We start from the raw sequence: 22,254 nt of genomic DNA, 5'->3' as shown, positions 1-22,254 counted from the left end.
GGTGCGGTGGCTCACACCTGTAATCCCAGCACTTTGGGAGGCTGAGGCAGGCAGATCACTTGAGGTCAAGAGTTCAAGACCAGCCTGCCCAACATGGCAAAACCCCATCTCTACTAAAAATGGAAAACTAGCTGGGCATGGTGACAAATGCCTGTAATCTCTGGAAGCAGAGGCATGAAAATCACTTGAACCCAGGAGTCGGAGGTTGCAGTGAGCTGAGATTGCACCACTGTACTCCAACCTGGGTGGCAGAGGGAGACTCCATCTCAAAAAAAAAAAAAAAAAGGATTAATACTACCCCAAATGTACTATGGTCTGAAAACCTAAACTTAAATGGGACCAAGAATTAAAAATTACATTAAATACTGGTCAAAAACAATAAAGGATTAATCCTTTAATTGAGTACAGATAACTTCATAACTAATTTTATACAAAAGGAAAATCTTTGAAAATGTAAATAACATCTTCTCCACCATAATCATAAAAGGAGCATTTAAAAGGGTTAACAGAAGTAGCTTAATGATGGTTCCTGCATTATATTAAAAAAAGAAAAACTTATGCTTCATATTTGCTGTTTGGTATTGAAAAGGGATCCCAGAAATTTTCTCATCTCAGTTGCTTGTTGGAGATGCATTACTTTTTTATAATACATGATTCAAGTACAAACAGTTGTTTTTCCTCACACAGTTTGATCTTCACAAAAAAATAAAATTTGAAAAACCATTTTTGTAAATATAAATTTGTAAAAGGAGGTTTTGGTACTTGTACTTGATTTACCATCATTTTCTTTAAAATTGTACTGTTGTTTAACTTCTCACCAGTTGATGTTTTTGTAAGGTAGAACTCTTAACAAAAGTGTGATTCAGAGTTCAAATCTATTATTATCCAGGCTTCACAATTTCTCATTGCACATAAAAACACTATAAATAATCATAAAGAAAAAGAAATAGCATGTGTTAAAATGCCAACTAGATCAGGCTTGTGATTCCTACATGATACTAGCATTGTCTTAGAAATATATCGATAAAAGAGCCCTACTATCAGGCAATTTAATTGAAAAAAAACAAATTCATATATTTTAACTCTTGTCAGGCATCGGATGTAAACTTAACATTTATCTCAATCAAGGTAAAATAGACTATAGATTGTGCATGTGTGTGAAAATAAACAGAATATAGTATAGAAAAATAGATATAACGTGACACTTAAAAAGATAAGATTTAAAAGTTCTACATCAAGCAAAAGTAAATATTCTCAGGCATTGCTGGTAGGAATATAAATTGGTAACCTTTCTTTAGGGCATTGGTGGCATGTGTCAAGAGCCGTAAGAATGTTTATACTGTTTAGACTCAGTTCTGTATTTCTATTTTTAAGAACTTGTCCCAAGAATAAAATCCTTAAATGCCCAATAATAAGGGAGTAGCTAAAACAAGTGAAGAACCATTTTTTGAAGATTATTGATTATAATAAGGACCATATGTGGCATGATTTTAAGTGGAAAGGGCGGTAGAAAACTACTATTGTTTACATACATTTATAATTTTTATACATACATATTTGTATACATACATTTGTTTACAAACAATTGTAAAGAAGTATAACAATATTCTTACAAGTTGTTTTGGTTTCTAATTTTTGTTTCTCTCAATTTTAAATTTTAAAAAAGATATGTTGCTATATATTGTGTTTATATTCAGAAAAATTATCAAAATAATTTTAAAAATAATTAAAGAGAGCTCCCAGAGTTTAAAATGTAAATACCTATCATTTAATTCAGTTAGCTGATGGAAAATTTTGGTGACCATTAGATATTTATTTAATGACTTGATCAACAAGAGCTGTTGATGTATTAAATTTTGACTAGACCCAGCTGTGCTACAAAAGTAGGTAATGTAATGGCAACTAAAGCAAATGTCAAAGCTGAAGCACATTTAATTATCTTGGCTACTGGGGTGTTTTAACTTGTGTTACTTGTGCTTTGATCTCACAAAAATAGCATCTTTTACCAACTTTCTGACCTGAGTAGGGAATGCATGCTTTAGATTAAATGAAGGGGTGGTCCCTTTTATTTACATTTATACAAACATATTCATTCAGTCAATAAAACAAACATTTATTCAGCAATTGTTAAATGTCAGGTACTGGGCCTGATTATGAAAAAGGGAAATGAGTATCAGAAAATTAATGGTCTAATGGGAAGATCAACATTTAAGGGTGGTTGAAAATGAAAATAGAGTTATGTATGAAGTTCTAGAGGAACATCGCGAAAGGGGCAACCAACTCTGCCTTTGAGTTAGGGGAGCCTTCCCAGAGAAGGTATTATAGAGATAGGCTTGTTCAATGAATAGGAGTTTCCTAGATGGAAAAGGTGAACAGGTATTCTAGATAGGAAGAAGAGCATATACAAAATGCCAAAACTCTAAGAAAACGTAGCCTGTTCAGGAACCGGTAGGAAATATGGTATAACTAGAGCTTAGGATGAAAAGCAGAAGCAGATCATGATGGCAGACAGGAAGCAAGACTAGATTGCAGCTCCCACTCAGACAGACAGAACAGTGTGTGGAGACTTGCATTGTGAACTTTTACTCAAGAATGACTGCAGGAATACATTAGGAACGTCAAGAGAACCCATAGATCCTCTGAAGGAAGCAGATTACTCCTGCAGGACCCGGGAGACACCCCAAATACTGTGAGTACCCAAACTGTAGAAGTGGGAAAGGGAGATCCTCTGCCCCTGAACACATATCCCCACTGGAGAGGGAACCTGAAGTTCTAGAGTACAGGAGAAGATTCTGACCTTACACGCAGCTGAGTCAATGTAGAGGACCAAGCGAAATACGGGGTTAGAGGAAGCAGCAGGAAAATTCCTGTGGGCTCGCTGGCTCCCGTAACAAGCCATTTCTGCCTTGCCTCACAGGGGTCCTTGAGGAGGACTGCCAGAGGCACTGGGAAAAGGCCACAGGGATAAGGAAACCTCCAGCTGAACTTCGTAACAATTTCAGCTGATCAAAAAGTCTCCTGGCCAGAACTGGGGGGAGGGCATGAATCCTGTGTGCTGACTCCACAGGCAGGGGAAGAAGGAAAGCGCTACTTACTTTCGCAGCTGGGAGGCGAGTAGCCTAGGGCAAGTTCTCAGCCCTGCTTACCCACTGCATGGAAACAGAGTTGGTGCTGTTGGGAGGGGCACGGTGGGAGTGAGATCAGCCCTTTGGGTTGCCTGGGACCTGGATGAGGCCTGTGACTGCTGGCTTTCCCCTACTTCCTTGACAACCTGCATTAACACAGCAGAGGGAGCCATAATCCTCCTAGGAATATAACTCCATTGACCTAGAAACTTCAACCCCATCCTCCACAGCAGCCACAGCAAGACCTGCCCAAGAAGAGTCTGATATGCCTAGCCCTGCCCCCACCTGATGGTCCTTCCCTACATATCCTGGTGGCCGAAGACAAAGGGCATACACTCTTGGCAGTTCTAGGGCCCCACCCACCACCTGTTCCTCCCCATATTACCACAGATGATGCTCTCTTGAATGTGCCACCTCCCAGCAGGAGGATAACCAGCACAAAAATAGTGCACTAATCAATCAAAGCTAAGGAATCCTCACAGAGTCCATTTCACCTACTTGCCGCCTCCACCGGAGCAGGAGCTGATATCCGTGACTGAGAGACCCACAGACAGTTCATCACAGGACTCTTTGCAGACGATCCTAGTAGCAGCCCAGAGCCTGGTAGACTTCGCTGGGAGGCTAGATCCAGAAGAGAGATAACAATCACTACAGCTCAGTTCTTAGGAAGCGACATCCCTAGGAAAAGGGGGAGAGTACTACACCAAGGAAACATCCCATGGGACAAAAGAAACTGAACACCAGCCTTGAGCCTTAGACCTTCCCTCTGACAGAGCTGACCCAAATGAGAAGGAACCAGAAAACCAACTCTGGTAATACGACGAAACAGGGTTCTTTAACAGCCCCCCGCAAAATCACACTAGTTCACCAACAATGGATCCAAACCAAGAGGAAATCCCTAATCTACCTGAGAAAGAATTCAGAAGGTTAGTTATTAAGCTAATCAGGGAGGCACCAGAGAGAAACAAAGCCCAATGTAAGGAAATTCAAAAAAAAAAAAAAAAAAGATACAAGAAGTGAAGGGAGAAATATTCAATGAAACAGCATAAATAAAAAACAATCAAAACTTCAGGAAACAATGGACATACTTAGAGAAATGCAAATGCTCTGGAAAGTCCCAGCAATAGAATTGAACAAGTGGAAGAAAGAACTTCAGAGCTTGAAGACAAAGTTTTCCAATTAATCAAAGACAAAGAAAAAAGAATAAGAAAATATAAACAAAACCTCCAAGAAGTCTGGGATTATGTTAAACTACAAAACCTAAGAATAATTGGCATTGCTGAGGAAGAAGAGAAATCTAAAAGTTTGGAAAATATATTTAGAGGAATAATCGAGGAAAACTTCCCCAGCCTTGGTAGAGAACTAGTCATCCAAATACAAGAAACTCAAAGAACACCTGGGAAATTCATCACAAAAAGATCACCACCTAGGCACGTTGTCCTCAGGTTATCTAAAGTTAAGATGAAGGAAAGAATCTTAACAGCTGTGAGGCAAATCACCAGGTAAATTATAAAGGAAAACCTATCAGATTAACAGCAGATTTCTGAGCAGAAACCCTATAAGCTAGAAGGGATTGGGGCCCTATCTTCAGCCTCCTCAAAACAATTATCAGCCAAGAATTTTGTACCTAGAGAAATTAAGCTTCATAAATGAAGGAAAGACACAGCCTTTTTCAGACAAACAAATGCTGAGAGAATTTGCCACTACCAAGCCACCACTACAAGAACCACTAAAAGGAGCTCTAAATCTTGAAACTAATTCTGGAAACACATCAAAACAGAACCTCTTTAAAGCATAAATCACACAGGACCTATAAAACAAAAATACAATTTAAAAACAAAAAACAAAAAACCAAGGTATACAGGCAACAAATAGCATGATGAATGGGATGGTACCTCACACCTCAATACTAATGTTCAATGTAAATGGCTTAAATGCTCCACTTAAAAGATACAGAATTGCAAAATGAATAAGAATTCACCAACCAACTATCTGCTGCCTTCAGAGACACACCTAACACACAAGGGCTCACATAAACTTAAGGTAAAGGGATAGAAAAGGAGATTCCATGCAAATAGATACCAAAGTGAGCAGGAGTAGCTATTCCTATGTCAGACAAAACAAACTTTAAAGCCATAGCAGTTAAAAAAGACAGAGGATCATTATATAATGATAAAAGGCCTTGTCCAACAGGAAAATATCACAATTCTAAATATATATGCACCTAACACTGGAGCTCCCAAATTTATAAAACAATTAGTAATCGACCTGAGAAGTAAGATAGACAACACCACAATAATAGTGGGGGACTTCAGTACTCTACTGACAGCACTAGACAGTTCATCAAGACAGAAAGTCAACAAAGAAACAATGGATTTAAACTATACCCTGGAACAAATGGACTTAACAGATATTTACAGAACATTCTACCCAACAACCATAGAATAGGCATTCTATTCAACAGCACATGGAACTTTCTCCAAGATAGACCATATGATAGGCCACAAAACAAGTCTTGATAAATTCAAGAAAATTGAAATTATATTAAGTACTCTCTCAGACCACAGTGGAATAAAACTGGAAATCAACTCCAAAAAGAGCCTTCAAAACCAGGCAAATACATGGAAATTAAATAAACTGTTCCTGAATGATCATTGGGTCAAAACTGAAATCAAGATGAAAATTAAAAAATTCTTTGAACTGAATGACAATAGTAACATAACCTATCAAAACCTCTGGTATACAACAAAGGCGGTGCTTGGAAGAAAGTTCATAGCATTAAATGCCTACATCAAAAAGTCTGAAAGAGCACAAATTGACATTCTAAGGTCACATCTCAAGGAACTAGAGAAACAAAAACAAACCAAACCCAAACCCAGAAGAAGAAAGGAAATAACTAAAATCAGAGCAGAATTAAGTGAAATTGAAACAAAATACAAAAGATAAATGAAACAAAAAGCTGGTTTTTTGGAAAGATAAATAAAATTGATAGACTATTAGCAAGTTTAAACAAGGAAAGAAGAGAGAAAATTGACATAAGCTCAATTAGAAATGAAAGGGGAGATACTACAAGTGACACCACAGAAATACAAAAAGTCATTCAAGGGTACTATGAACACCTTTATGTGCATAAACTAGAAAACCTAGAGGAGATAGATAAATTCAAGAAAACATACAACCTTCCTAGCTTAGATCAGAAAGAATTAGATACTCTGAACAGACCAGTAACAAGCAGCAAGATTGAAATGATAATTTAAAAAATTACCAACAATAAAAGCCCAGGACCAGATGGATTCACCCAGAATTCTACCAGACATTCAAAGAAGAATTGGTACCAATTCTATTGACACTATTCCACAAGATAGAGAAAGAGGGAACAGTCCCTAAATCATTCTATGAATCCAATATCACCCTAATACCAAAACCAGGAAAGGACATAGCTAAAAAAGAAAACTACAGACCAATATCCCTGGTGAACATAGATGCTAAAATCCTTAATAAAATACTAGGTAAACAAATCCAACAACGTATCAAGAAGATAATCCACCATGATCAAGTGGGTTTCATACCAGGGATGCAGGAATGGTTTAACATACACAAGTCAATAAGTGTGATACACCACATAAGCAGAATCAAAAACAAAAATTAGATAATCATCTCAATCGATGCAGAAAAAGCATTTGACAAAATCCAGCTTCCCTTTATGATTAAAACTCTCAGCAAAATCGGCATATATGGGGCATACCTCAATGTAATAAAAGCCATCTATGACAAACCCACAGCCAACATAATACTGAATGGAGAAAAGTTGAAAGCATTCCCTCCAAGAACTGAGACAAGGCAAGGATGCCCACTCTCACCACTCCTCTTCAACACAGAACTGGAAGTCCTAGCCAGACCAGTCAGACAAGAGAAAGAAATAAAGGGCATCCAAATTGGTAAAGAGAAAGTCAAACTGTCACTGTCTCCTTATGATATGATTGTTTACCTAGAAAACCCTAAAGACTCCTCCAGAAAGCTCCTAGACTGATAAAAAAAATTCAGAAAAGTTTCTGGATACAAAATTAATACATAGAAATCAGTAGATCTTCTATACACCAACAGCAACCAAGCTGAGAATAAAATCAAGAACTCAATCCCTTTTAAAATAGCTGCAAATAATAATAATAATAATAAAATACTTAGGATTATACCTAACTAAGGATGTCAAAGACCTCTACAAGGATACAAAACACTGCTGAAAGAAATCATAGACAACACAAACAAATGGAAACACATCCCATGCTCATGGATAGGTAGAATCAATATTGTGAAAATGACCATACTGCCAAAAGCAATCTAAAAATTCAGTGCAATTCCTATCAAAATACCACCATCATTCTTCACAGAATTTAAAAAAAAAAAAGTCCTAAAATTCATACAGAACCAAAAAAAAGCCCACATAGCTAAAGTGAGACTAAGCAAGAAGAACAAATCTGAAAGTGTCACATTACCTGATTTCAAACCATACTATAAGGCCATAGTCACCAAAACAGCATGGTACTGGCATAAAAATAGGCACATAGACCAATGGAACAGAATAGAGAACCCAGAAATAAACCCAAATACTTACAGCCAATCGATCTTTGACAAAGCAAACAAAAACATAAAGTTGGGAAAGGACACCCTATTCAACAAATGGTGCTGGGATAATTGGCAAGCCACACGTAGGAGAATGAAACTGGATCCTCATCTCTCACCTTATACAAAAATCAACTCAAGATGGATCAAGGATTTAAATCTAAGACCTGAAACTATAAAAATTCCAGGAGATAACATTGGAAAAACTCTTCTAGACATTGGCTTAGGCAAAGATTTCATGATCAACAACCCAAAAGCAAATGCAATAAAAACAAAGATAAATACTGGGATCTAATTAAACTTAAGAGCTTTTGCATGGCAAAAGGAACAGTCAGCAGAGTTAACAGGCAACCCAGAGTGGGAGAAAATCTTCACCATCTATACATCTGACAAAGGACTAATATCCAGAATCTACAGTGAACTCAAACAAATCAGCAAGAAAATAACAATCCCATCAAAAAGTGGGCTAAGGACACAAATAGACAATTCTCAAAAGAAGATATACAAATGGCCAACAAACATGGGAAAAAATGTTCAACATCGCTAATGATTAGGGAAATGCAGATCAAAACCACAATGTGATACTACCTTATTCCTGCAAGAATGGCCATAATCAAAAAATCAAAAAATAATTGATGTTGGCTTCGATGCAGTGAATAGGGAACACTTCTACACTGCTGGTGGGAATATAAACTAGTACAACCACTATGGAAAACAGTGGGGGAGATTCCTTAAAGAACTAAAAGTAGAACAACCATTTGATCCAGCAATCCCACTACTGGGTATATCTACCCAGAGGAAAAGAAGTCATTAAATGAAGAAGATACTTGCACACACATGTTTATAGCAGCACAATTTGCAATTCCAAAAGCGTGGAACCAACCACTATGTATATCTATGTATATATGTATACACACATATATATACACACACACATATATACACACATATATATACTACTATATATATAGAAACTGTAGTGCGTGTGTATATATACTATATATATAGTGTATATATACTGCTCAACCATATAAAGGAATTAATTAATGGCATTCGCAGTGACCTGGATGAGATTAGAGACTATTATTCTAAGTGAAGTAATTCAGGAATGGAAAAACAAACATTGTATGTTCTCGCTTATATGTGGGAGCCAAGCCATGATGATGCAAAGGCATAAGAAAGACACAATGGACTTTGGGGACTCGGGGAAAGGTAGGAAGGGGTTGAGGGATAAAAGACCACAAATTGAGTGCAGTGTATACTGCTCAGGTGATGGGTGCACCAAAATCTCACAAATCATCACTAAAGAACTTACTCATGTAACCAAACACCACCTGTTCCCCAATAACCTGTGGAAATAAAAATAATTTTTAAAAAATAAGCAGAAGCAGAGGATGAGAGTAGAAAACTGGGCTAGGCCAGAAATGGCCTTTATGCACTTGGAGTCATAATGTTTCTGCTTCACCAGTGATTAATAGTGATTTTCCTGGCTAATAGAATCTTAATCATTATAATGAGGTAGGACTGTTGCCTTTGAATCATGGAAATTATAGCTGTTAAGACCTGTTCCACAAACACAGGTTATAAATATTATCACATCTCTTTAATCTTCTTTACAGTTAATCACCCAAGTCTCCACAGGGCTTATTAGCAGGAAGTCTATTATCTCCTCTTGAGATCCCTCCCACTGCCCCCGAATTGTCCATGAATCCTGACTTTACTCGGGCCAAATGGGTCAGTCCTCCTGCAGAAACCCGTAGCTGTATCTGTCTGTGACTTCTGCCGTCCCTGGTGTCTGCTATATGGCACCATTTGCACATCCATGTCACAGGGTAACCATTTTGGGTGACAGGGTTACAACTCCCTTTGTTTACATTTCCATCCTCAGCCATTGTTCCCTAAATTGTAACCACTGTGCCAGGCTGGCTGGTCTGGAGGCGTTTCTCGAGTTGGCCTCATGCTAGTCTGAAATTAGTCCTTCCCCTAGAACCTGAGGCCATTTTGTTGAGCCCAGATCAACAGCCCAGATTCCTCCTTTCATTAGGATCACTTTATTTCCATGGCTTCCAGGAACTTCCCTGCTCTGGGACCTTAGTCAGTGTCACCCTGAGCCAATAGGTCTCTCATTCCTGGCCTCCAGTCACAGAAATGGGATGAGGACACTAGGGCTTCCCCCCAGAAGGCCCTGGGCTCCTTTTCCTACACTGATTCTCCTCCTGACAAGTGTGCAGATTGTTTCTTGGGGTGGCTGAAAAGGTAGCAGTTTGCAAGATGGAGTTTAAAAAACATTTTTTTGCCCTGCCCTAATGCTTCCCCAAAGTGCCTAATTGCTTTATATTTACATAACTAAGAGAGACACCAAGGGATTCTTCCAAGAACAAAGATCTTCAAGGTGATCTTCTGTTCCTGCCTTTAAAGAGAAGTAGTTGCAGTTTACTTCACTAAAATAATTTATCTTTGTCTAACCATGCCCCTATTTTATCAGTGATAATGTGCTCATAAATTATATGACAGATTATGTAATTTGCCCAAAGCAGAAAGAGGTCTCAACCCCCAAACCCATGCATTTAACCACTCTGCTTTACTACCTCTTGTCATTCAATTCACATGCTACCATGTCATTATTTACTTTTGTGTCTCAGATACTGTACTCTTATTAGTTAAGTTTATTGCAGGAATATAAGTGTAGGCACTCTCTTCTGAGCTGTTGCTGAAACAGAGTGGGACAACGGTTGTATTTGTGAACTAGTAGAAAATGAGTATATTTACTGCAGAAGGAAGTTGTGTTTTCTCTGCAAAGTTAGATCACAGAAGGGAGAACAATACTTATCTATAGTTCTGGAGGGTTGAAACCGAATAGTAAATTAGTGTTGGGGTCAACACATATTGTTAACAGTGTTCTGTAGATTTCATGACTTAGGAAAGTTGTCTACAAGGCTGGATTAATCTTTTCCTGCTGAGAGTCAAGTTTACTTTGCTCTGCCCCTCTCTTTGTGCAAGTGTAAGACAGTCAACTGACCTTTCAAATTATCAGCTTAATCATAATTTTTCTCTCAGAATTCTTTAAATTTAAGAATAATGAAAAAAAAAAGTCCAAAGAAATTTTTTTCATAATTTCTCTTCCCCCTAGTATTAGTATTCTCCTCAATGAAATGAAAATGAAATGCATGTATATCCTATTTCATAAACCAAAACCAAGTTCTGACACATTATTGGTAGTTGATGTTGTTTTAAAGGAAAACCATGATGGCTATAAACTGTTGTATTATCTGGAAGTCGTACTGTAGATTCCAGGAGGTCAAGGCATTTCTGGTACCTTCTATACATTTATAGGAGAACTGATTGCCTCTCCCCTAACAAAACCTCAATGAGACCTGACTCCTAACCAGCTAAGACTCAGCAGGGTCCTCCCTGCCTCTTCTAATTCTAGGACTTTCTCTCACGTGCTTGCCTTGGAAATGGAGCTGCATGCTACCAAGCCATGACAGAATAGGGGCCAGGCTTAAAACAGAGCTTCCACTTACCCCAAATCTGCCACAGAATTAATTCCATACATTTGACCTCATATCACTTGTTTTGTTGTTACCATTGTTATTGCTTTATTATTGTTGTTGTTGTTGCTTTCTTGTATATATTTAAGACTTATGGTTTTTCAAACTAGTTTGGATTTAAGATACACAATAAATTCTATCATTTGAAAATGATAAATATAGATGTCCTTATATCAGTTGTCTTCAGATTTCAGATATATTTAGCCTTTTGACTTTATCCAAAAACTAAACATTCTGATTGGCCCTCATTTTAAAAGGGAAGAACTTGTTTCTATTTATTTAGATTTGGATATGCTCTATATTGGGATGAGGGAGCTTTCTGTACTGAAAGAAGTTATGTGTTTTCCTACAGGTTAGATGAAATCTGTTTTTTCCCTTGACTGGGCTTATGCATTCTGTATAAACAAAAGTGTTCTGGGGCTCCTAAAGAAGCGGCCTGAGGACCATGCATCTCACCTAGTTCTACCACACGCTCTCCCTGGTGACTGTTGGCACTGACCAGAAAGGTCTAGAGTGATGGAGAGAAAAGCTAATAAACAATTCTTGAAAACCTACTATGTGCAAGGGACTATGCTTGATATACATTTGCCTTGTTTCATTTAACTTTCATAACAATCCCATCAGGCAATTACCATTTTCCTTATTATACAGATGAAGAGATTAGGTATTATAATTAATCTAATCTCACAGAGCCAGAAGCAGCAGAGCCAGGAGTGAAACACGGCTCATTCAGACTCCACAGCCAATGCCTTTCTGTACCCCACACTGTCCATCATGGATCTGGGTAGATGGGGGACCTGAACTCCCCACTAGGTTTAAGGTCTAGTTCTTGAATGAAGCCTCACGCATTTCTCTCAGGTTCAGGGACAATCAGACTGTCAGAGTAGAAAGAGACTTTGGACTCAATATTTGCTAATCTACTGGCTTCCTAACTTCTTCCTAAGGCCTTCACGCTGTCAAGTAGGTGCTAGGGTTCCCTGCTAATGGATGCTAAACTTCTCAAGGGCTTGAGCAGGCTTGTTAGTCTTTTCAGGGCGAGCTATGCACCAACTATGCTGTTGTTGTGCTGAGGCCTTAGCATTCCTCACTTCAAATCAATTACCTCTTTATTACCTTAATACATCACTGGCCATGTGACTGATTTGGAATGTAAAGGAGACTAACCCTATAGGATAATAACTTTCATGTGGCACACAAAATCTATGGGGATATTCAGAGCGTTTGCTTTTTAAAAATGAATATTCTACAGCCTGTGCTGCCTATTTATTCTTATTTAGAGAATTTTGTCATTTTAATAATTTGGTAGTATTTTACTGGTAGGTGCACAGATATGTAAAAAGAAAGTGTATTTTTTCCTTTTCTTGTGGATTTAAAAAATGTTTAGAATTTTTATTTGCAGCATATAAACAATAATAGTACTTTATCCTTTCTTATTTTTACCTGTTACAAGCAAGTTATTTCATTTAAATTGACTTTAAGCACATTCCTTTGAAAGAAACCATAGATTGTTATTTTTAGCAATCCTGATTAGATTTCTTCCTCAGACAACAGTTTAATAAGTTTATGCTAGGAATGTGGGTAGGTGGTTTGACTCGGTAGAGCAAACAGTGGGCACTCTAGAATTCTTGTTCTCCAAGTATTCAAAGTCCTTTGGAAGAATTTCCTCTCTGGGCATTTAGATATTCCTTCTACTCTGTGAGGTGAGAGTGTGTTATGTGGTTTTATTGTTCACTTATTGAATGCCAATTACATGCCAGCCCCAGGTTTGTCTTAATGTGTTATCACATCTCATTCAATTTGAAAAGGGGTTATGGCATAGGCACATAATGTTATCTTCATCTTTCAGATAAAGAGGCATAATTTCAGGTAGATAAATTTCCCAGTAGTTACACAGCTAGTGCCGAATGATAGCAAGATTCACCAGATCTGTCTGCCTTTTTCAAATATAACACGTTGCCTGGGAATGAGCTAGCAGAAGACTTTTAGAAGATGAGACTGGGCCGGGCGCGGTGGCTCAAGCCTGTAATCCCAGCACTTTGGGAGGCCGAGACGGGCGGATCACGAGGCCAGGAAATCGAGAGACGATCCCGGCTAACACGGTGAAACCCCGTCTCTACTAAAAAATACAAAAAAAAAAACTAGCCGGGCGAGGTGGCGGGCGCCTGTAGTCCCAGCTACTCGGGAGGCTGAGGCAGGAGAATGGCGTGAACCCGGGAGGCGGAGCTTGCAGTGAGCTGAGATCCGGCCACTGCACTCCAGCCTGGGTGACAGAGCAAGACTCCGTCTCAAAAAAAAAAAAAAAAAAAAAAAAAAAAAGAAGATGAGACTGGATAAGTGGCTTCAAATTTCATTCTAATCAAGACACTAAGGTTTGCATTTATTTGTTCCTTCAGTACCATTTATTGGGCACCTAATGTGTGTCAAACAATCTAGGAATTGGCGACATTACAATGAATAAAAAGCATAGATCCCTGTCTTCCAGAAGCTTACTTCTGGTTGTTGGAGGTTTCGAGCCAAGAAATGACATTATCTGGCTTAGGTTTTGCCAACACTCTCCTGGTTACAGTGTGTGGAGCATCACCTGAAGAGAGGTGAGGGCTTCAGCAACAAGCCCAGTTAGGAGGCCACTGCAGCAATCCAGACAACAGAGGGTGGGGGTTTAGACCACAGTAGTGGCCAAGATGAGAAGTTGGATTCTATATGGACTTCGATGGAAACACCAATAGGATTGCTGAGGAACTGAATGTAGAAATTGCTTGTCCATGTTTTAACTGCAACTATGGTCAACCTGCATCCTAAACCTATGCTTTTTAAATTATGTTAACATGCTGAAGTATAAAGTGATTTCACAACTATATTCAATTTCATAAAAAAGTGTAGCTCCTCCTTTTCAGCTCCTTAGCACTAGGCTTAGGAAAGGAGAATGCCTTTTGAAGCCTGTAAGAGACAGGAGAGAGCTCTGTGTCCCAGGAGCATTTGTCATCCAGGCTGCAGCTAGCCAGCTGGCTCCTTCAAGGGCCATGTACCTGGGTGGCAGCACATATGTGGTTATACTTGAGATATGTGGTGTGTCCATCTCAGAGCCACTCAAAGTCCATTTTAACCCTTCCTATGGTTCCCCATGAGGAGGTGGGAAAATGCTCTTAATAAGATTTAAGCACAGCTTCACATTTTTCTGGCTTTGTTATTTCTCAGAAATGCCATTATCAGTCTGAATCAGAACAGGTGTTAATTCTTGGTCACAAAGTAGCACTTTTAGCACACTCTTTTGCCGTTTTTTTAAACTTCAGAAACAGATTCCTTGTAGGTAACTTTCACTGAGCAGACATTGTCAGCCAAAAATAGTTCTGGATCCACCACATCTGCCATAAACTTTAACAAGTCCAGGATACAAATTTGTGTATCACAAGTCAATAAAATTGCCACCAAGCTGTTTGTGCAGTAATAAGGTCAATAAATATCATCTTCATTCAATTAATTTTCATTGACCTTAAGGGAATGACCTTCTATTTCCAAGTAGGAGAAGAAATTGGCCATGGGGAAGCATAACTATTGAATCTGCTTTTCAGTTATTACATTACTGAAGATAGCATAGGCATCTAGCTATGCTTGTATGTTTAGACTAAAAAGTCATGCCCTATATGGCTTATCCTTAAGTAGACCCAAACGATTTAATTTCAATTAAGATCATTGAAAGACCCCACAATCAGCTTGGGGTCGTCCTAACTGCATCTTCCAGATATGATCTAATATCTCACTGATCTTGGCCATCCATTGGGTTCTTCTGGGCAGGATATCCAGTTAAGGATGTGATGAGAGGCTCTCACTTTCTGGCCTGCAAACTACATTTGTCACAACCCCTTTCTCCATTAACCTGGGCTGGAGATCAGCCCTGAAGTTGCTCTTTTGTTGTGCCAGCCATACCCTGAAGGAGGTAACCACACCAGTGAGAGATGAGTGCCTCTGATTTCCTCCTGTCTCCACGTGGCAGATGAGGGACCCTGCCATTTTTTTATAAAATTCAAAATCAACTAAAGTATCGCTTTTTTTATTTTATTATTTTCCCAGGGCTGCGTCCAAAGAGGACTCTGCGGCTGGTGCTCTGGACTGCAGAAGAACAAGGTGGAGTTGGTGCCTTCCAGTATTATCAGTTACACAAGGTAAAAACCCAGCCATGGATTGCTGAGCATTTGTACATGTAATATACAAAAATATCTCTCATTATCCATTTAAGACTTTCAATAATACTTTCTGGTCAACTGGCCCTAGCAAACACCCTTGTATGAGCCTTCTCCCTCCAGCCCTGTGAATGAGAATGCACTGGTAAACCGATGATGCTGTGGTGTAGAGCTGAGAGCTTTTCTTCTTCTACATCACAGTCTGTGGCCAAAGAAAAATTCTGATTGCCATGCTGCCATTTTTTTAAAGTCTCCCTAGCTCTGCTGTATTTATGTATGTCAGAGAAATAGTTATAGGCAAACATTCCCTCTCCCCACCGGGCCTATCCCCATACCTCAATGCCTGCCATACTCCCAGAAGCCTTGGCATTTGAGTGCCAGGTTCCGAGGCCTTGAGTCTGCCAAGAGCATTGCCATGATGGTGGTGGAAATGGCAGCAGCCACAGGCTTCTGTCCCGGGAATGTGGAGGACAGCTTGGTTTGACACCAGCTGTCATTATACAAGTGTGAAGCTTGAAGCAGGAAGATTGTTGTGGATGGTTGTGATTAGAAATACAAGGCCACATGGAAGAGGGAGGATGGAGAGATTAATATCAAGAGCAAATTTTGAGACAGCAAAATATACAAGCTCAGAAGTACTCTAGATCAAGTCAAATGTTAGTTCAAAGAAGAACTCCAAAATCAATGAGCATATGCTGGCAAGCAGTGATGGTTGCCCAAAGAGGAGCATCTGGTCTGCTGCTGCCGGATGGTTTCCCCTGAATGTCTAGACTAGAAGAAGCAAATCTTGCAAGCTTAAATTATCCAAATCAGAGAAGGGTTTCTTTTGTAAATTGTGTGTATGTTATTTTTGACCTTTTTTTTTTTTCAAAGTCAGTCTGTATTGCCCTATTTCAGTCAGTTAGTGTATAATGAGTTTAAAGTCATGAATTTGGTCACTGAATACAATTATTTACTATACAAAGGACAACTTATGTCCTATGCCCTACTCTTTCAATACTTTAGTTCTTTTGGCCTCAGGTGATCCTGGGGATAACATAATTCAAGACAAGTGTCCTTTAGTTAGTAGGTCAGTAACATCATTTTCTATGTGATGTTGTAGACCACAACATCATATGAGGATTGTTCTAGATTCAGCAACATTCAATTAATATTTTCTGAGCATGTACTATGTTCTGTACACTATGATATGCATTAATGTTAGCATCAAAAAGATCTACCATGACCTTACAAAGCCTACATTCTAAAGGACACTGATCATTAACTTAAATTGATCATTAACTTAATCATTAACTTAATAACTGATCATTAACTTAAGTCTTTCAAGACTTAACACCTTATAATTTCTTTCTGGGAAAGAAATTACATCTAAGCTGGGACCTGAAGACTGAGTGGAAGTAAGCTAAGGAGAATGGAGAGGTAGGGAGGAGGTGGGTACTGCACCTTGGCAGAGGGACCTGTGTGTGCAAAGGCAGGAGATGAGACAAAGCAAAGCACACCGGAGAAATGGAAAGGAATTCAGAGTGGCTGCTGCATAGAATGCAAGATGCACAGTGGTAGGAGGGTGGAACACTGAGGTAAACAAGAGCCTGGACAAGAAGAACATATGAATCATGTTTAGAAGTGCAGACTTCATCCTCAAGGCAAGAGAGTAACTTATTTTTAAGAAGGAGATTTAAAATTCTATACATATTGGACTTTATTTAAAAAAAAAAAAAAAGCAGAATAGTTAAAAGAACTGTTCTTTTTTTTTTTTTTTTTTTGAAACGGAGTCTCACTCTGTTGCCCAGGCTGGAGTGCAGTGGCACGATCTTGGCTCACTGCAACTTCTGCCTCCGGGTTCAAGCAATTCTCCTGCCTTATCCTCCGAAGTAGCTGGGACTACAGGCATGTGCCACCACACCTGGCTAATTTTTTGTATTTTTAGTGGAGTCGGGGTTTCACCGTGTTAGCCAAGACAGTCTTGATCTCCTGACTTTGTGATCTGCCCGCCTCAGCCTCCCAAAGTGATGGGATTACAGGTGTGAGCCACCACGCCCTCTTTTATTCTCTATAATACACTCTACTCCAAGAAAAAAATTGGATTTAAATTGCAATTGATCTGGCTAAAAATTTTTATCATCACTGAAATTCCTAGAATGTGAAAAAAGACGGTTTATTTCTCTATAATGTGAGTTTCACTGTAGCCTGTTAAAGCACATGGATGAAATCAGAAATACCTAAAATTCTGAGGTTGGCAGAAATACACACACTCAAAGGACATGCAATCATATAAACAGAACTAGTTTATCTTGACAGCATCCAGGCTGCCTCCATACAAATGTAGCTTCATGTTGGTGGCTAGTCTGCATTGCATTTTCAGAAATAAAAAGAAGAAATTCCAGAAAGGGAAAATATTGGCTTTTTTTTTTTTTCTGATAGTGATATTATTTTATTTTATTTTCATAGGTTTTTAGGGCAGAGGTGGCATTTTGTTACATGAGTAAGTTCTTTAGTGGTGATTTGTGAGATTTTGGTGCACCCATCACCTGAGCAGTATACACTGTACCCAGTGAGTAATCTTTTATTGCTCACTAACCTCCCATCCTTTCTCCTAAGTCCCCAAAGTTCAATGTATCATTCTTATGCCTTTGCATCCTCATAGCTTAGCTCCCACTTTGGTGTTTTAGACATGAAGTCCTTGCCCATGCCTATGTCCTGAATGGTATTACCTAGGTTTTCTTCCAGGGTTCTTATGGTATTAGGTCTAACATTTAAGTCTCTAATCCATCTTGAATTAATTTTCGTACAAGGAGTAAGGAAAGGATCCAGTTTCAGCTTTCTACTTATGGCTAGCCAATTTTCCCAGCACCATTTATTAAATAGGGAATCCTTTCCCCGTTTCTTGCTTCTCTCAGGTTTGTCAAAGATCAGATGGCTGTAGATGTGTGGTATTATTTCTGAGGACTCTGTTCTGTTCCATTGGTCTATATCTCTGTTTTGGTACCAGTACCATGCTGTTTTGGTTACTGTAGCCTTGTAGTATAGTTTGAAGTCAGGTAGCATGATGCCTCCAGCTTTGTTCTTTTGACTTAGGATTGTCTTGGCAATGCGGGGTCTTTTTTGGTTCCATATGAACTTTAAAGAAGTTTTTTCCACTTCTATGAAGAAAATCATTGGTAGCTTAATGGAGATGGCATTGAATCTATAAATTACCTTGGGCAGTATGGCCATTTTCACGATATTGATTCTTCCTATCCATGAGCATGGTATGTTCTTCCATTTGTTTGTGTCCTCTTTTATTTCACTGAGCAGTGGTTTGTAGTTCTCCTTGAAGAGGTCCTTTAAATCCCTTGTAATTTGGATTCCTAGATATTTTACTCTCTTTGAAGCTATTGTGAATGGGAGTTCATTCATGATTTGGCTCTCTGTTTGTCTGTTACTGGTGTATAAGAATGCTTGTGATTTTTGCACATTGATTTTGTATCCTGAGATTTTGCTGAAGTTGCTTATCAGCTTAAGGAGATTTTTGGCTGAGTCAGTGGGGTTTTCTAAATACACAATCATGTCATCTGCAAACAGGGACAATTTGACTTCTTTTCCTAACTGAATACCCTTTATTTCTTTCTCTTGCCTGATTGCCCTAGCCAGAACTTCCAACACTATGTTGCATAGGAGTGGTGAGAGAGGGCATCTCTGTCTTGTGCCAGTTTTCAAAGAGAATGCTTCCAGTTTTTTGCCCATTCAGTATGATATTGGCTGTGGGTTTGTCATAAATAGCTCTTATTATTTCGAGATACGTTCCATCAATACCAAATTTATTGAGAGTTTTTAGCATGAAGGGCTGTTGAATTTTGTCAAAGGCCTTTTCTGCATCTATTGAGATAATCATGTGGTTTTTGTCTTTGGTTCTGTTTATATGCTGGATTACATTTATTGATTTGCGTATGTTGAACCAGCCTTGCATCCCATGGATGAAGCCCACTTGATCATGGTGGATAAGTTTTTTGATGTGCTACTGGATTTGGTTTGCCAGTATTTTATTGAGGACTTTTGCGTTGATGTTCATCAGGGATGTTGGTCTAAAATTCTCTTTTTTTGTTGTATCTCTGTCAGGCTTTGGTATCAGGATGATGTTGGCCTCATAAAACAAGTTAGGGAGGATTCCCTCTTTTTCTATTGATTGGAATAGTTTCAGAAGGAATGGTATAAACTCCTCCTTGTACCCCTGGTAGAATTCGACTGTGAATCCGTCTGGTCCTGGACTTTTTTTGGTTGGTAGGCTGTTAATTATTGCCTCAATTTCAGAGCCTGCTATTGGTCTATTCAGGGATTCAACTTCTTCCTGGTTTAGTCTTGGGAAAGTGTAAGTGTCCAGGAAATTATCCATTTCTTCTAGGTTTTCTAGTTTATTTGCATAGAGATGTTTATAGTATTCTCTGATGGTAGTTTGTATTGCTGTAGGGTCAGTGATGATATCCCCTTTATCATTTTTTATTGCATCTATTTGATTCTTCTCTCTTTTCTTCTTTATTAGTCTTGCTAGCAGTCTATCAATTTTGTTGATCTTTTCAAAAAACCAGCTCCAGGATTCACTGATTTTTTGGAGGGTTTTTTGTGTCTCTATCTCCTTCAGTTCTGCTCTGATCTTAGTTATTTCTTGCCTTCTACTAGCTTTTGAATGTGTTTGCTCTTGCTTCTCTAGTTCTTTTAATTTTGATGTTAGGGTGTCAATTTTAGATCTTTCCTGCTTTCTCTTGTGGGCATTTAGCGCTATAAATTTCCCTCAACACCCTGCTTTAAATGTGTCCCAGAGATTCTGGTATGCTGTATCTTTGTTCTCATTGGTTTCAAAGAACATCTTTATTTCTGCCTTCATTTCGTTATGTATCCAGTAGTCATTCAGGAGCAGGTTGTTCAGTTTCCATGTAGTTGAGCAGTTTGATTGAGTTTCTTAGTCCTGAGCTCTGGTTTGATTGCACTGTGGTCTGAGAGACAGTTTGTTGTAATTTCTATTCTTTTACATTTGCTGAGGAGTGCTTTGCTTCCAATTATGTGGTCAATTTTGGAATAAGTGCGATGTGATGCTGAGAAGAATGTATATTCTGTTGATTTGGGGTGGAGAGTTCTGTAGACGTCTATTAGGTCCACTTGGTGCAGAGTTGAGTTCAATTCCTGGATATCCTTGTTAACTTTCTGTCTCATTGATCTGTCTAATGTTGACAGCAGGGTGTTAAAGTCTCCCATTATTATTGTATGGGAATCTAAGTCTCTTTGTAAGTCTCTAAGGACTTGCTTTATGAATCTGGGTGCTCCTGTATTGGGTGCATATGTATTTAGGATAGTTAGCTCTTCCTGATGAATTGATCCCTTTACCATTATGTAATGACCTTCTTCGTCTCTTTTGATCTTTGATGGTTTAAAGTCTGTTTTACCAGAGACTAGGATTGCAACCTCTGCTTTTTTTTGTTTTCCATTTGCTTGGTAGATCTTCCTCCATCCCTTTATTTTGAGCATATATGTGTCTCTGCATGTGAGATGGGTTTCCTGAATACAGCAAACTGATGGGTCTTGACTCTTTATCCAATTTGCCAGTCTGTGTCTTTTAATTGGACCTTTTAGTCCATTTACATTTAAGGTTAATATTGTTATGTGTGAACTTGATCCTGTCATTATGATCTTAGCTGGTTATTTTGCTCGCTAGTTGATGCAGTTTCTTCCTAGCATCGATAGACTTTACATTTTGACATGTTTTTGCAATGGCTAGTACCTGTTGTTCCTTTCCATGTTTAGTGCTTCCTTCAGGATCTCTTGTAGGGCAGGCCTGGTGGTGACAAAATCTCTAAGCATTTGCTCGTCTGTAAAGGATTTTATTTCTCCTTCACTTATGAAACTTAGTTTGGCTGGATATGAAATTCTGGGTTTAAAATTCTTTTCTTTAAGAATGTTGAATATTGGCCCCCACTCTCTTCTGGCTTGGAGAATTTCTGCTGAGAGATCTGCTGTTAGTCTGATGGGCTTCCCTTTGTGTGTAACCTGACCTTTCTCTCTGGCTGCCTTTAACATTTTTTCCTTCATTTCAACTTTGGTGAATCTGACAATTATGTGTCTTGGAGTTGCTCTTCTCAAGGAGTATCTTTGTGGCGTTCTCTGTATTTCCTGAATTTGAATGTTGGCCTGCCTTACTAGGTTGGGGAAGTTCTCCTGGATGATATCCTGCAGAGTGTTTTCTAACTTGGTTCCATTTTCCCCGTCACTTTCAGGCACATCGATCAGACATAGATTTGGTCTTTTCACATAATCCCATATTTCTTGGAGGCTTTGTTCATTTCTTTTTACTCTTTTTTCTCTACACTTCTCTTCTCGCTTCATTTCATTCATTTGATCTTCAATCGCTGATACTCTTTCTTCCAGTTGATTGAGTCGGTTACTGAAGCTTGTGCGTTTGTCATGTAGTTCTCGTGTTATGGTTTTCATCTCTATCAGTTCTTTTAAGGTCTTCTCTTCATTGATTATTCTAGTTATCCATTCATCCATTCTTTTTTTAAGGTTTTTAGTTTCTTTGCGCTGGTTACGTAGTTCCTCCTTTAGCTCTGATAAGTTTGATTGACTGAAGCCTTTTTCTCTCAACTCATCAAAGTCATTCTCCGTCCAGCTTTGTTCCGTTGCTGGCGATGAGCTGCATTCCTTTGGAGTGGGAGATGCACTCTGATTTTTTGAATTTCCAGCTTTTCTGCACTGCTTTTTCCCCATCTTTGTGGTTTTATCTGCCTTTGGTCTTTGATGATGGTGACTTACTGA

The 22,254-nt window shown here is 38.7% G+C and overlaps 2 protein-coding genes across 4 annotated transcripts in view; one reads left to right on the top strand and one right to left on the bottom strand.

The window, feature by feature from the left end:
• Window positions 1-22,254, bottom strand: part of LOC105476102 (TSPY like 5) — a 321,338-nt gene that overhangs the window by 60,891 nt on the left and 238,193 nt on the right. The gene's annotated exons all lie outside the window — the stretch shown is intronic.
• The window catches only part of LOC105476099 (carboxypeptidase Q), a 494,234-nt gene that overhangs the window by 365,303 nt on the left and 106,677 nt on the right, over window positions 1-22,254 (top strand). For all 3 annotated transcript variants that reach the window (XM_011731752.3, XM_071067973.1, XM_011731754.3), the window contains exon 6: window positions 15,365-15,456. In XM_011731752.3, coding sequence (XP_011730054.2) covers window positions 15,365-15,456 — 92 coding nt within the window. The remainder of the gene's footprint in view (window positions 1-15,364; window positions 15,457-22,254) is intronic.

The sequence above is a fragment of the Macaca nemestrina genome, chromosome 8 (genome assembly GCF_043159975.1).
Source record: "Macaca nemestrina isolate mMacNem1 chromosome 8, mMacNem.hap1, whole genome shotgun sequence".
Classification (NCBI taxonomy): Eukaryota; Metazoa; Chordata; class Mammalia; order Primates; family Cercopithecidae; genus Macaca; species Macaca nemestrina.
The sequence above is the reverse complement of the archived record's forward strand: the minus strand, read 5'-3'. Positions and strand labels throughout refer to the sequence as shown.